The 12475-nt window shown below is 30.3% G+C and overlaps 2 protein-coding genes across 2 annotated transcripts in view; both read right to left on the minus strand.

Annotated features, from left to right (window-relative positions):
- Positions 1-4884, minus strand: part of LOC106785436 (eukaryotic initiation factor 4A-I) — a 6068-nt gene extending 1184 nt beyond the window's left edge. The window contains exons 1-7 of the mRNA XM_014745914.1: positions 4781-4884; positions 3580-3700; positions 3302-3449; positions 3103-3212; positions 2737-3012; positions 1656-2107; positions 1099-1289 (exon numbers count right to left, since the gene is read on the minus strand). Of these exons, the coding sequence (XP_014601400.1) occupies positions 1145-1289; positions 1656-2107; positions 2737-3012; positions 3103-3212; positions 3302-3449; positions 3580-3700; positions 4781-4803 (1275 nt within the window). The 5' untranslated portion in view covers positions 4804-4884 and the 3' untranslated portion in view covers positions 1099-1144. The remainder of the gene's footprint in view (positions 1-1098; positions 1290-1655; positions 2108-2736; positions 3013-3102; positions 3213-3301; positions 3450-3579; positions 3701-4780) is intronic.
- A 1346-nt stretch (positions 4885-6230) lies between these two features.
- LOC106785448 lies at positions 6231-9006 on the minus strand. Its single transcript, XM_014745928.1, has 4 exons — positions 8560-9006; positions 8052-8239; positions 7666-7847; positions 6231-7562 (listed from the first exon to the last, which is right to left on the minus strand). The coding sequence occupies exons 2-4, from the start codon at positions 8223-8225 to the stop codon at positions 6344-6346; spliced, it is 1575 nt and encodes a 524-aa protein (XP_014601414.1). The 5' UTR covers positions 8226-8239; positions 8560-9006; the 3' UTR covers positions 6231-6343.
- Positions 9007-12475: the final 3469 nt, after the last annotated feature.

The raw sequence follows: 12475 nt of genomic DNA on the forward strand, positions 1-12475 counted from the left end.
ATATATATATATATTTTTTGTTGTTGTTGTTGACACATATAATACACGTAATAATAAAGACCACGATTAAAAGGTCAAACATTTTATTGTATATATGTAGTTATGCATCTACGTTTTTTTTTGATATACAAAAATTCATACCATCTAAAACTTGTGAATTTACATCTCTCCTGCGACAACGCTTGTGATTAAAATACCCCTTCCAATACCCAACTAAACCTCTACTTAAACAAACAAGTTGTAATCGCGGTGATCGAAGCATCGATGAAAAACCGTCGACGACGGAATGAACTTTACAGGTAGAACATGCTCTATTAGAGACAGACGAGATAAAAATCTTTAGAAGAAACTTAAAAATATTGACAATGATCAGAACTAAGGTGCGGTAAACCCATGAATGCATTTGATTGCAAAATCTTGACCTGTCACAATGATATGTAAAATGCAAGCACATTGTGCTTGTCGCTCTATAATGATGATAGGTATTACAAATAATACCATTAACGTAATATGAATACTAGTAGAGTAAAATTTATAACAGTCGAAAAATTAATAATTTTCGTAAAGTGATAGTGATAGTACTGCTTTTGGTATAATAGGAATAATAGTAATAGGGTAGTAGAGATAGTAGCAGTAATAATAGTAGAAGTAGTAATTGTAATAGTAATAGAGTAGTGTAGAATAAAACAGTAGTATAGTAGCAGAGAGTAGTAGCAGCAGAAGTAGTATAATAGCAATAGTATGGGCGTAATGGGTATATAGCGGTGAACGGTGGCGTTGCTAGTGCTGGTGTTGTTTTTGTAGTGTGTTGATAATAATAATGTGTAGTGATGGCGCTAGAGTAGTGATAGTGTAAGGGATATAATTGTTTAATGGCAGTAATATTATTAAAATAGTATACTAATAGTATTATCAGTACAATAGATAATTATTCTCGTATACCTATTTTCATAATCTGCTATTATCAAATGAAATCAGGATGACAACCTCAGAATATTTTGGTAAATCACGTTTACATAAGCAATACAGTTCACCAACTCACTCTGTGAATACTCACACACCATGAGAGATCAGATGAGAGCTCCTTTTTTCACTTACTTTTTATTTTTTTCGTATTATAATGAAATATTGCCAATGGACGTGCTTAGATTAAGTCAGCGACGTTCAATGGCATCTCGTCTATGTGGGTGTTGTAGAATTGCTCTATGTCTTTCAGAGTTCGCCTATCGTCCTCTGTAACGAAGTTCACAGCTACTCCTTTACGGCCGAAACGACCACCGCGACCAATTCTGTAACACGATGACAAAGTTACGGCTTCATAAATACAAATGATTACTTTAAAAAATGATAAAGGAAAGAAAAGAGAAATTCTTTCTATCCTACTCTATATTAATTGTCTCTAAATAAAGATTAATCAGAATTATAATCGCAATCTTTTCATTTTTCTTCAAATTTTAATTATTTATCTGAATGATAATACACATCGATAGATAAGTTATCACTAAATAAAGAATGATCCGTTATCGAGCAATCGTGTTTAATTAAGAGATAATAAAGCGTTTAATCGAAATTTCCTTTCTTCTAAACTATTAAATTACTCATTCATTTAAAGAGATGATAAAATGCTAGAATATATATATATATATATAAATTACCTGTGAATGTAATTCTCTCTATTGGAAGGTAAATCATAATTAATGACAAGGGATACTTGTTGCACGTCAATACCACGAGCCAACAGATCAGTTGTGATGAGGACACGAGACGAACCAGTTCGAAATTGTCTCATAATGAGATCTCTCTCTTTCTGATCCATATCTCCATGCATTGCAGAAACCGTAAAATCACGGTGATGCATATTTTCTGTTAGCCAATCGACCTTACGCCGCGTGTTGCAGAAAATAACCGCCTGGGTGATGCTTAGCGTGTCGTATAAATCACACAAGGTCTCCAACTTCCATTCTTCACGTTCAACAAAGACGTAGAATTGCTTAATTCCCTCCAACGTCAATTCTTCTTTCTTCACCAGAATTCGAACTGGATTTCGCATAAAGCATTTAGAGACATCCAGTACATCAGAAGGCATTGTAGCAGACAACAGAATAACCTGTAAAAATGCATAATACTTTTTAAACATAAATCTATAAATGTATAGGTCAAATATACACCCCACATATTTGTGCGACCTCATTTCTAAATACATATTTCTTGAGAAAGAAAAAAGTATATATAAATTTGTCATTTGGATGAGACACTGTGACATCATACGTGACATATGCAACAGGTTGGTAAAATGTTGAAAAAATCATGCTACTTTATGGTTATCTGTTATAATCTATCACTCTGCTAATATGTATATATTTATGTGGATTATCATAATTCATATTCTGTAAAGGGCGTTTTAACTAGATTGGGATTCACTAGGATGACAGTAGTAGTATCACATTATTCCTATTATTAAGTTATATCAATGTAATGTGAAGATCTCAAAGAACAATGAAATGTATCAAATCTGTACAATGTACCTGCCAAGATACCACTAATATAACGCACCTGTATTTTATAATACATTTATAAACTTGACTATAATAACGTATGGCTATACTGCAACTTTTCGTCTTGTATGATTTGTTGACTTGTCCAAAAGACATTTTCTAATAATTGAAATAAAGTCAACAATTAGAAGACTATTTAGAATAAGTGATCTTGACGTCGCATACTAAAGTTTGAACGTACCTGTACTTCATTTGGTAATAGCTTGAATACATCATGGATCTGGTCCTTAAAACCACGCGAGAGCATTTCATCAGCTTCATCCAGAACAAATAGCTTGATGCTACTAGCCCTCAACGCTTGTCGACTGATCATATCGTAAACCCTGCCTGGTGTACCAACCACTACATGGACCCCTTGATTCAATTTTCTCATGTCTTCACGTACGTTAGTGCCTCCAATACATGCGTGACATTCTGCATGCATAAAGTCTCCCAGAGCAATAACTACTTTTTGAATCTATAAAGAAAAACAATGAAAAGAAATATTATATATATATATATAATGTACAAATATTAATATTGATTAATAAGAAATATGTCAACTTACCTGTTGTGCAAGTTCACGAGTTGGAGCAAGTATCAATGCTTGACATTCCTTAATGTTCGTATCAATTTGTTGAAGAATTGATATAGAGAATGTTGCAGTTTTCCCAGTTCCTACAGGTTAATTATTAAAACTTTAGCATTATCAATGCATTAATGTAAACTTTAAATTTGTGTTTACTTAATGAATGTATATTATCTACCAGACTGGGCCTGAGCAATAACATCGTGTCCCCTAATACAGGGTAGGATGGCACGTTGTTGAATAGCAGATGGTTTTTCGAAGCCATAAGCGTAAATACCACGCAAAAGTTCTTCTTTAAGGTTCATTTCATCAAAATTGTCAACGACCTAATTAATATAAAATTATAAAATATACTATAAACTTTAAAAATTTATTTCTAAATTTACACACAGCGTATACAATGATCATAATATTTTTGAACACTATTAATCTATGCAATAGAACAACGAAACTTACAACTTCCCAGTTCGATTCAATAATCCCTTCGGGCTCCATGCCTGGAGGCCCATTGTAGGCAGGAGATTCGCTTTCACTTGGTCCATTTTTGGAATCCCCTGACCATTGTTCATCGTTTCTACTGTGATATAAAGCGAAGAAGAAATGTTAATATTAGTGATAACACATGTCATATTGTATATATCAGTATTATTGTATTAAAAAATTTAGAAATATCCTATGTACAAAATAATTAGCCAAATTAATAAAGACATAAAGTACCTATTAGTATATTTTTTTTTGGGAACACATTTTCCATTAATAATATCGTATATATCTAAAGTATCTTCAATATCAAATATGTAATTGCAAAATGTTTCTTATATATCTTAATTTGTATAATTTACTGTATAGTACGTGTGATACAAATTTAAAATATTTATTTTTTAAAGTAATAAAAAATCTATATACATTTCTAATTAAAAGAGTGACCTACTAAAAATAAGGAAGGTAAAAATATACGAAAATTCGGTGAAATATCGAAAAACGTTACCGAAGAATTATAGTTTTAAAAAAAGGAGAAGAAAAACAAATATTTGATGATCATTCGATGGCTGCTGCACTGTCAGTGACTCACACGTACGTATGACTAAGGAATGGTCGACATTTTATCATAACTCATGCTAACTCAAATCACTTAATTTGGAACATTAAATAACCCTAAATCGTTAAATATTTGTGTTTTTATCATAAAGAGTTAGAATAAAATTTGAATTTCCTAACGTAAGGCTGAAAGAAAATGAAGGATAAAAATGTAGATTTTGAACACGTCGTGCGTCGGCACGCGGAAATTTCTAAGAAAATCGAGATTACATTTTACATATATGGAAAATACGAGGATAGATATTTTTTCAATATTTTCATCGTTACTCGAAAGGGTCATATCGTTTTTTGACATTTAGATAACTCTACGGAAGATAGAAAAAATATATATATTAATATTGCAAACAATGTAACAAAAACGAATGCACGCCATGTTGTCGTCAGTCTCGTGCTCTCGTGCATTCGTCGTTTGCCGCACTATTTTTTCTAAATGTAATCCATACGAATGCCGTTCTATCGTTCGTCACACAAGATCCGGAATAATTCGATATAAAGGAAGATTTTCTATAGGAAAATTTTGATTGAATTAATGCAATTATGTTGAAAAAATCGAACTTACCTTCGTTCAGATGTATGAGACATGTTCCACTCGTGGTAAGTCAACGGAAAGGACGAGTTCCTATTGCGTCACGACGAATATTCTTGTGAACGCCGCACAATGGCGCTGCGAACGATCCAAGGAAAATTGACTTATTTCGACAATACAATTTAAAACCTTTTTGCGCTTATATATAAGCAATTTCAGTTTTTTTCTAACTATTAAATTTCCTTTTATTCTCTATTAAATTTCCTATTCTTCTCCCAGTCTGGATGATTTTTCATATTATTTTTCTTCTACGTCGAGAGTGCGCGCAGAGGGGAAGTTACGTCGATTACCCAGTGTACCTAGCGCCAATTTCGGAAGACGTCTTTTTCATGCGAACAGTGGCACACAATCTTTATTTATTCGAAAACGATTTTAATTTAACGATTTCTGGTAATATTTGTCAATATACATATATACATACATGATATATATATCATATGATTAACTTTCAATTTCGAATGATTTTTAATTTCACATAGTTTTACCTTTACGACGACTCTAGCGCCTTAATATTTAGTTCAAATACTGAATCAACTAAATTACGATATATGGCAAATGTTATTTCATATTCAAGTCTACAACGTGTTCATTTAATTAATAACAGTTAATCATGCTAACTTTTACATCTTATTTATTGTAAAAGAGTCTATGTATACAAATAATTTATTCTTCATTATATTTTAACATTATATATATCTATAATTCTTTTTTTTCTATTTAATATCATCTTTTGATCAAATTAAACATTTAATATATTAAATTAAAAATAATATATTGATGAAATTATGTTTCAAAAAAGAATACATTTTTAATTTTATTTCTTTATTTATTTGAACTTATTTTGATTTCTTATTAGTTCACTTTGAAAAAGTATACAACATTTTCCTTAGATAATATCAAATATAATAATTAACAGTATTATGATAATATATTTGATGATTTAACATTTGGAAATATTTAACACTTTTTATACAATCATTTAAATGAAAAAATATTTTCCTTTCATAAAACTTTAGGCAAGCACCTATTGTGCTGATATGGTAATTCGCAGTTATCTATATAAATGTTATTGCAAGCGTATATTATTTATAAAAATATGTTTTTTCCTACATAGATATTAATATATATGTACAATAACGTACACAAATTAGGTTTTTGATATAAAATTAGAATTTCGAAATAACACAATATACAGTATTACACGTATTTAAACTTTTGTGTTATATACATACATCCATTATATCGTGGTGCATTCAATATTTTATATACTTAAAATATTTAGATTTACATATATATTCCCCTTAATCACATTTTCAACATTTTCTATGTATGATACATTATAATAGACTCCATATTCTCAGTCCATAAAATTTCATATATATATATATATATATATATATATATATATATATATAATATCTATCTAAATAATAAAATGTATATAATCTATAACAAACTATATTTTAAAATTATTTATAAATTTGTAAATATCATCTTTGTAAATATCATCTTTGTAAATCTCATCTTTATAAATCTTTACATAAATGCACAACCAAGTATAAAGAACAATACTGCGATTGGAAAAATGGCGTACACACCCATACGTGGATGGCAAACTGAAATCAATAAACTAATCTCATCTGGATCTAAATCTATACCATCTTTGGTTGGTATTTCTACGATTACTCTATCAGGAGACATAAGATCTAATGTAAACGAGCACTCTGTTTGATTTATACAAGACTTGGTAACATTTTCATATTGAAAAGTTGGTTTATAGATATCGAATAGAGCATGTATATCGTTTGAAACAAAATCATTATCGCTGTAAAATATATAATAATAATATCCATCCTCTACGACATCGTGTCTTGTCTCCATATGTTTTCCATTAACTAAATAATCAACGTCAATACATTTTTCAGAAGGTTCAAATTCTTGCGTCAAAAGAATTGAGCCTTCGTAACAATTAAATAAACCATTTTCAAAACTAGATACAGATGACGCTTCATTGAGATCCATTGTATTTTTATCTGCGGTTCCACCATGTTTGATACCTTGGTCAAGTAATGAAGGTGGATTTACAAGCTCTTGATTTCTTTTTACCCTAGTATTGACTAGCTTATTTTCTAGTTTTTCATCTAAATCTTCCTCTACGTTGTCATTCTCATCGTGTTCCATATTTAATTCCATTTTCAATTTTTCTATTAAATTTCTGTGGTTTTCAACTTGTTCTTGATTAAGAGTATTAAATTTCAAATCTTCTCTTCCTATTTTTTTACTTTGATGCTTTATAATCGTTGATTTCTTTTGTAATTCTTTTTCATCATTCAAGTTTCTTTCCTGACTAGCAAATGTTGAGTGAAGCCATCGCTGAGATCTCTTGGTAGATTCAATTTCCCTTGTTTTTTTCAATGTTACAGGTACTTCTATTGTATAGTTTTGAGTTTCTTTAATAGATGCCAAGAATTTCTCTTGATTAGTATCATTAAAATTATCTGTTATCTGCATAACATTTGTATCATTAAAACTTTGCTTTGTATTATTTTTTCTTGCGATGGCATTAAAAGCTTGCTGATTTATATCTTCAACAGAACTGATACCTTTCATATGAGATTCGAATGTAATTTTAACTTGATCCGCATCTGGTAAGAACATTTCTGTTCCAAGTTCTCTGTTTTTATTTTGTTCCAATATTTCACAAGTACGCAAGTTACGTTCACCTTTCACAACCAAAATAGAAGCTCCTTGAAATCTACATATTAATAATTAGAAATACAAGTTTAGCCATAATAAATTCCATTACAAATATTTTTTAAACATCATAAAATTAACTATAATTTAAACTACATATTTACCTTGAACAAACAGAAAGTAATACCGTAGCGCCTTTAAGCAAATAAAATCCCCAATATTCAAATGTATCATCTGGTAAAATCATACTTTTCTTTAATCTTATATGTTTTTTATATGACGTTATCTCTGGTCTATGCGACATTTGGAATGCGTTAAATGTTGCATTCATTTGTAAAGTATGCGCCTAATAATAATTCCAAAATAAATAATGTTATTTTTAATAAATGAAAAAATTAGTCCATTTCATAAAGTATGTATAAAATGCATGCAGTTATGGAAGGTATTAATTGTTTTAGTCATATAATACAAAGGCCTTCCTAAAATACATACATGCAAAAGAAAGATATGATTAAAAATCTGAATATTTTAGAAGCAACATAGTTCTTACAGAACAAAATATAGTTGATACTCCATCATTGACCTCCAAAATATCAGACTCTGTAACAGCATATGCTACATTAGCATAAAAACTGTGTCGCAGATAGAGAGGGATTAGAATAAGCATCAATGGTAGTACAGTTGTCAATGTACAAAAAACTAATACTCTTTTGATACCATGCATTTTTTTTCTTGTACCTACAAATATGAAAGATACAATTCAATAATTAGTATCTAAGGCTGTCATTGTGTTAGGCAAAATTCTACCATTTAAAACATAGACAAATGATTCTAAATTTTAGTATTAATTGTACATATGCGAAAATACGCTGTATGCGCGTATTATTGTATAAACGTACAAATGAATGTATTTGTGTTTTTTAAACATACTTTATTAAACATGCATGCGTAAACGCATATGTACATAAAAATAACACGACATAAATATACATATGTATGTATGTGTACATACATACATAAGTATATATATATATATGCTTGAAAGTTTAGTATACTACCGTATCTATAAACACAGAGTAGACGTCAGGAAAACCAGTTATTTAATAATTGTTCGAAAGGTAATATTATTTCAAAAAAATCCCTCTGCGGAAAAACATATGTGCGATGTTTCACACAAACATAGTAATTTACAACTGCACTTTAATAGCATGCGCGGAAAAGCACCGATTAATAACTGCTTGTGTGTTAAATGTAAACAATACGTATGTACAAGCTCCTGCAATTACTTCTTCTATTCATCATCTTATCGCATTCAAATGGTATTATTTCTGAATCGTTATTGGACGGCATCTTATCTCTCACTCTCTCTCTCTCTCTTTGTCATTTTATTGACTAACAAAATATTTAAACAATTGTTCATTTATCTCTTCTGTCATCCCTACTTCTTTATTACATATGAAATGCATTGATTGTGCAGTCAAAAGATGACCTCGCTCTACCTTTTTGAGCCCGTTATTTCTATTTTTTTTTATTAATTTCTTTATTTGCTTTTAATATTATAACCGAAAATATAATATATATATGATATTAAAGTAATACTACAGTATTATTATTTTTGTTTTTGTTTTATTATTCAGCAAGTTTAATAACTAAACAATAATTTTTATAATTTTATAAGATTTTATGTTGGTATAAACAAATTTAAGTTGGTACATATGAAGGTTATTCTCTTCTGCCCGAAGCGTATACGACTTCAGCGACAGCTATGGAGAAAATATGAACTATAAGTGCAACTGGAAATGCATCCAGACCAAGCATCTACTGGGAACATATACGACATTATCGCCGCATGACGTCCGCAACGTATAAGAAACTGTAAAACACTTACAATATGAGAGTAATGATATAAAATGTAAAAAATATTGATTGTTAAGTTAATTATATAAGCAATTTTTTTAATTTTTCTGTTCTTCCGTTTCTTACACATCGACCTCATCATTCTTGTTTTACTTCTATTACAGAGATGTAAATATTGTTCGGTATAATCTTGACAGGTTGAATTAGATAATTTTATTTTGTTATTTTAATGTAAAATAGAGAAAAATACGTAAACAAATGTTTTGGTAGTTAGATATTACAGTTTGAATACAATGTACAATATTCATGGATGAAATTCAAATTTCCCCCAAAAATAGGTGAAATCACACAAATGAATGTAACAATAAAGATAGGGTTGAATCAAAGTTTGACATTGTGCTATCATTCACCGTGATGAACAATTTATTAAATCCACTATCTTAAGAAGCGATAAATTTTATTTTAAATATTATTTACCAGCGATGTACACAACAGTTAATAGTAATAATAATGATGGTAAAGTATATCATAAACGTTATTTCACAAGTTAAGTTTGAATAAATGGAAAATGTTTATTTAATTTACAATAAAATAAATGATTAAAACTACTTGTTTGGAAAAATTGGTAGCTAAAAGTTTATTAATACACGATATACATGTACACTATCATCAATAAAAATGAATAAATTGTGACGAATTTTATTAAGAATTTGATAGAATTATAATCTTTGCTTAATTTTTTCAACATTAATTCTAATTCTAGCAATGTGTAAAATTTATTTTTGTAGTTTTTTCCGTTATTTTTGCTGTTCACGGCACAAAAAGTATTATAACCAATATTGAAAATATTGATAATCATGTCCAAGATACACACAAAATGAATGCAAAATGAAATGTACTGAATTTGATGAAGGCAGTCTTGATAAGTTTGACATTTCTGTCACAGAGTGCGTTGCAATCGATTTCGTTGTCCCCCTACTATGTACTTTTCGAGAGATCGTGCATGTCATCAGCGCCGCGTAGCGTCGGCTACCTTATTCAAGTTTTCAAATATATGCAATATAAGAGAAATGATATAAAAAGTAAAAAATATTGATTCTTTATTTAAAAAAACAACTAAATTACTTGTAAAACTACATCTTGTAAGATTGATTGACATACCAAGTATGTAAATATAAAACCGGAGTTTTTGTATAGAAAATACACGTTTATATTGTATGAAAATGATAAAAAATATTTTATTTGAAGTATTGCCCATCGCTAGTTATACATTTTTTCCATCTGTCTGATAATTTGTGGATGCCACGCCAAAAAAGCTATTGCTCTTTTGAGGCAAACCACCCATTTTCATACATCTTCGTAAGAAGTGAAGCGCTGCTCAGTAAGTGCATTTCCCATCGATGAAAATAAGTAGTATTCGGACGAAGCCAAATTTGGTGAGTAAGCCGTATGCGTAAGTATTTCCCAACTAAACATCTCAATCGTTTCCTTGACAAGATATCATTCGACTTTTCTCATTCAATGTTCCTTCTAAAATTCTCAGGAACCATGACCTGTTACATATAGAAGCCCATCATACTTCTTATAGCTACTATAACTGTATTAATAGAATGTCTCACTCTGTTAACTATTTCCATCGACATATAGTTTAATCAATCTATATCTTTTATCAAATATTGTTTAAAATTTGTTAACTATTTCCATCAACATCTGTTTAATCAGTCTAAATTTAAAATTTGTCTAAAAAATTCTTTGTAAATATATTTATTTTTATTATTTATTATTTATTGTATATATTATTTATTATTATTTTTGAAGGAGAGAGTTATATTTTTTTTTTATTATTATCATTTTCCTTTTTACTTGACCTTGTTTGTAAAATTTTTGTACTAATGGGTTTATCCCGTAAACAAATGAATAATTTAATTTAATTTAAAAAAAAATCATTAACGAATAATATTCTTAGCTTTAACAATATTTCTTTCGAAGAGGCACGCGTCGAATCCGACTTGTCTACAATAGGAGGACTACCGAGTTTTAACATTTCGACTCGAGTATTTACATTTATCTCATATCAGTAAAAACTAAACATTCGTATAGAAATAAGGAGAAGCAGTTCGATCATTTCAATCGTTTTGGAAAGTAATCTTGCAAAGTGATGGTAACACACGTTCTCAATCGAATTTATTCTTTTATCAAATAAATCTGTGCTTTTTATTATTTTCATTAAAAAGTACTATCAATTGACAACCGACGAATTAACGATTGTTTACTAAAATATTGTATTTAATTTGTTATTTTCGCAGTGAGTCGAATTATCGTAAATTCGTCGGTATAGAGTATATTATACTCTTTCCATTGTATTCTATAGAATCGAATACGATTTACTACGGTAACCCTGAAAATATTTAACGTTGAATCGTACCAATTTTCCAACCTGACAAATATTTTTTTTTCTCGCTACTTTCGCATAGTGGCGTATCGAAATTAACAGAGAAAGATATATACGTTCGTCGAATTCACGCTTGAATCAGGCGGAAAACCCGACAAAACAATTTGTAAGCGTGACGCGTTCTTTCGTTTCGTCTCTCTCTCTCTCTCTCTCTCTCTCTTCCTTTCCCTTTTTCCAATTTTCATGGTGGATCATCGCCACGATGATCCTTTAAAAGTGCAACCGTTGAAATTCCTTTGGCAATATAATTTCTCTTTGGACGTTATCATCGGTGTTGTGTTGCCGTCTACTTCGAATTCGTCCTTTTCTTTCGGGTTGTCGACCGCCCCCCCTCCAACCCCCTCATTTCTTTCTTCTCCACCTTCTCCTCTTCCTTCCTCCTCCTCCTTCGACACTCTTCCCCTTAAATCTTCTACCATTAAGGTTTGTTTCTCTCTCTCTCTCTCTCTCTCTCTCTCTTTCTCTTTCTCTTTTCTCTCGCGCGTAAGCGACGACGAGCGACGTAATTAGCACCAGTTCAATCCTTTGTGTTATTCACGGAACGTCGAGAACAAGATGATTACCGGGTCTCTCTCTCTCTTTCTTTCTCTCTCTCTCTCTCTCTCTCTCTCTCTCCCTCCCTTTTTCTCTTCTCTTTCTCTCTCTATGGGCCCTTTGCCAGGCGT

Source organism: Polistes canadensis, unplaced genomic scaffold, assembly GCF_001313835.1.
Source record: "Polistes canadensis isolate GaletaPanama2010 unplaced genomic scaffold, ASM131383v1 scaffold_50, whole genome shotgun sequence".
In the NCBI taxonomy this organism is placed as follows: domain Eukaryota; kingdom Metazoa; phylum Arthropoda; class Insecta; order Hymenoptera; family Vespidae; genus Polistes; species Polistes canadensis.

Excerpts from the sequence above, each read along its gene's own strand:
- LOC106785448 (XM_014745928.1), bottom strand. The coding sequence starts at position 8,225 with ATGCATGGTATCAAAAGAGTATTAGTTTTTTGTACATTGACAACTGTA. Across the intron at positions 7,848-8,051 it reads TATCAACTATATTTTGTTCT|GCGCATACTTTACAAATGAA; the intron begins GTAAGAACTATG and ends AATTATTATTAG. Across the intron at positions 7,563-7,665 it reads TTACTTTCTGTTTGTTCAAG|ATTTCAAGGAGCTTCTATTT; the intron begins GTAAATATGTAG and ends ATTAATATGTAG.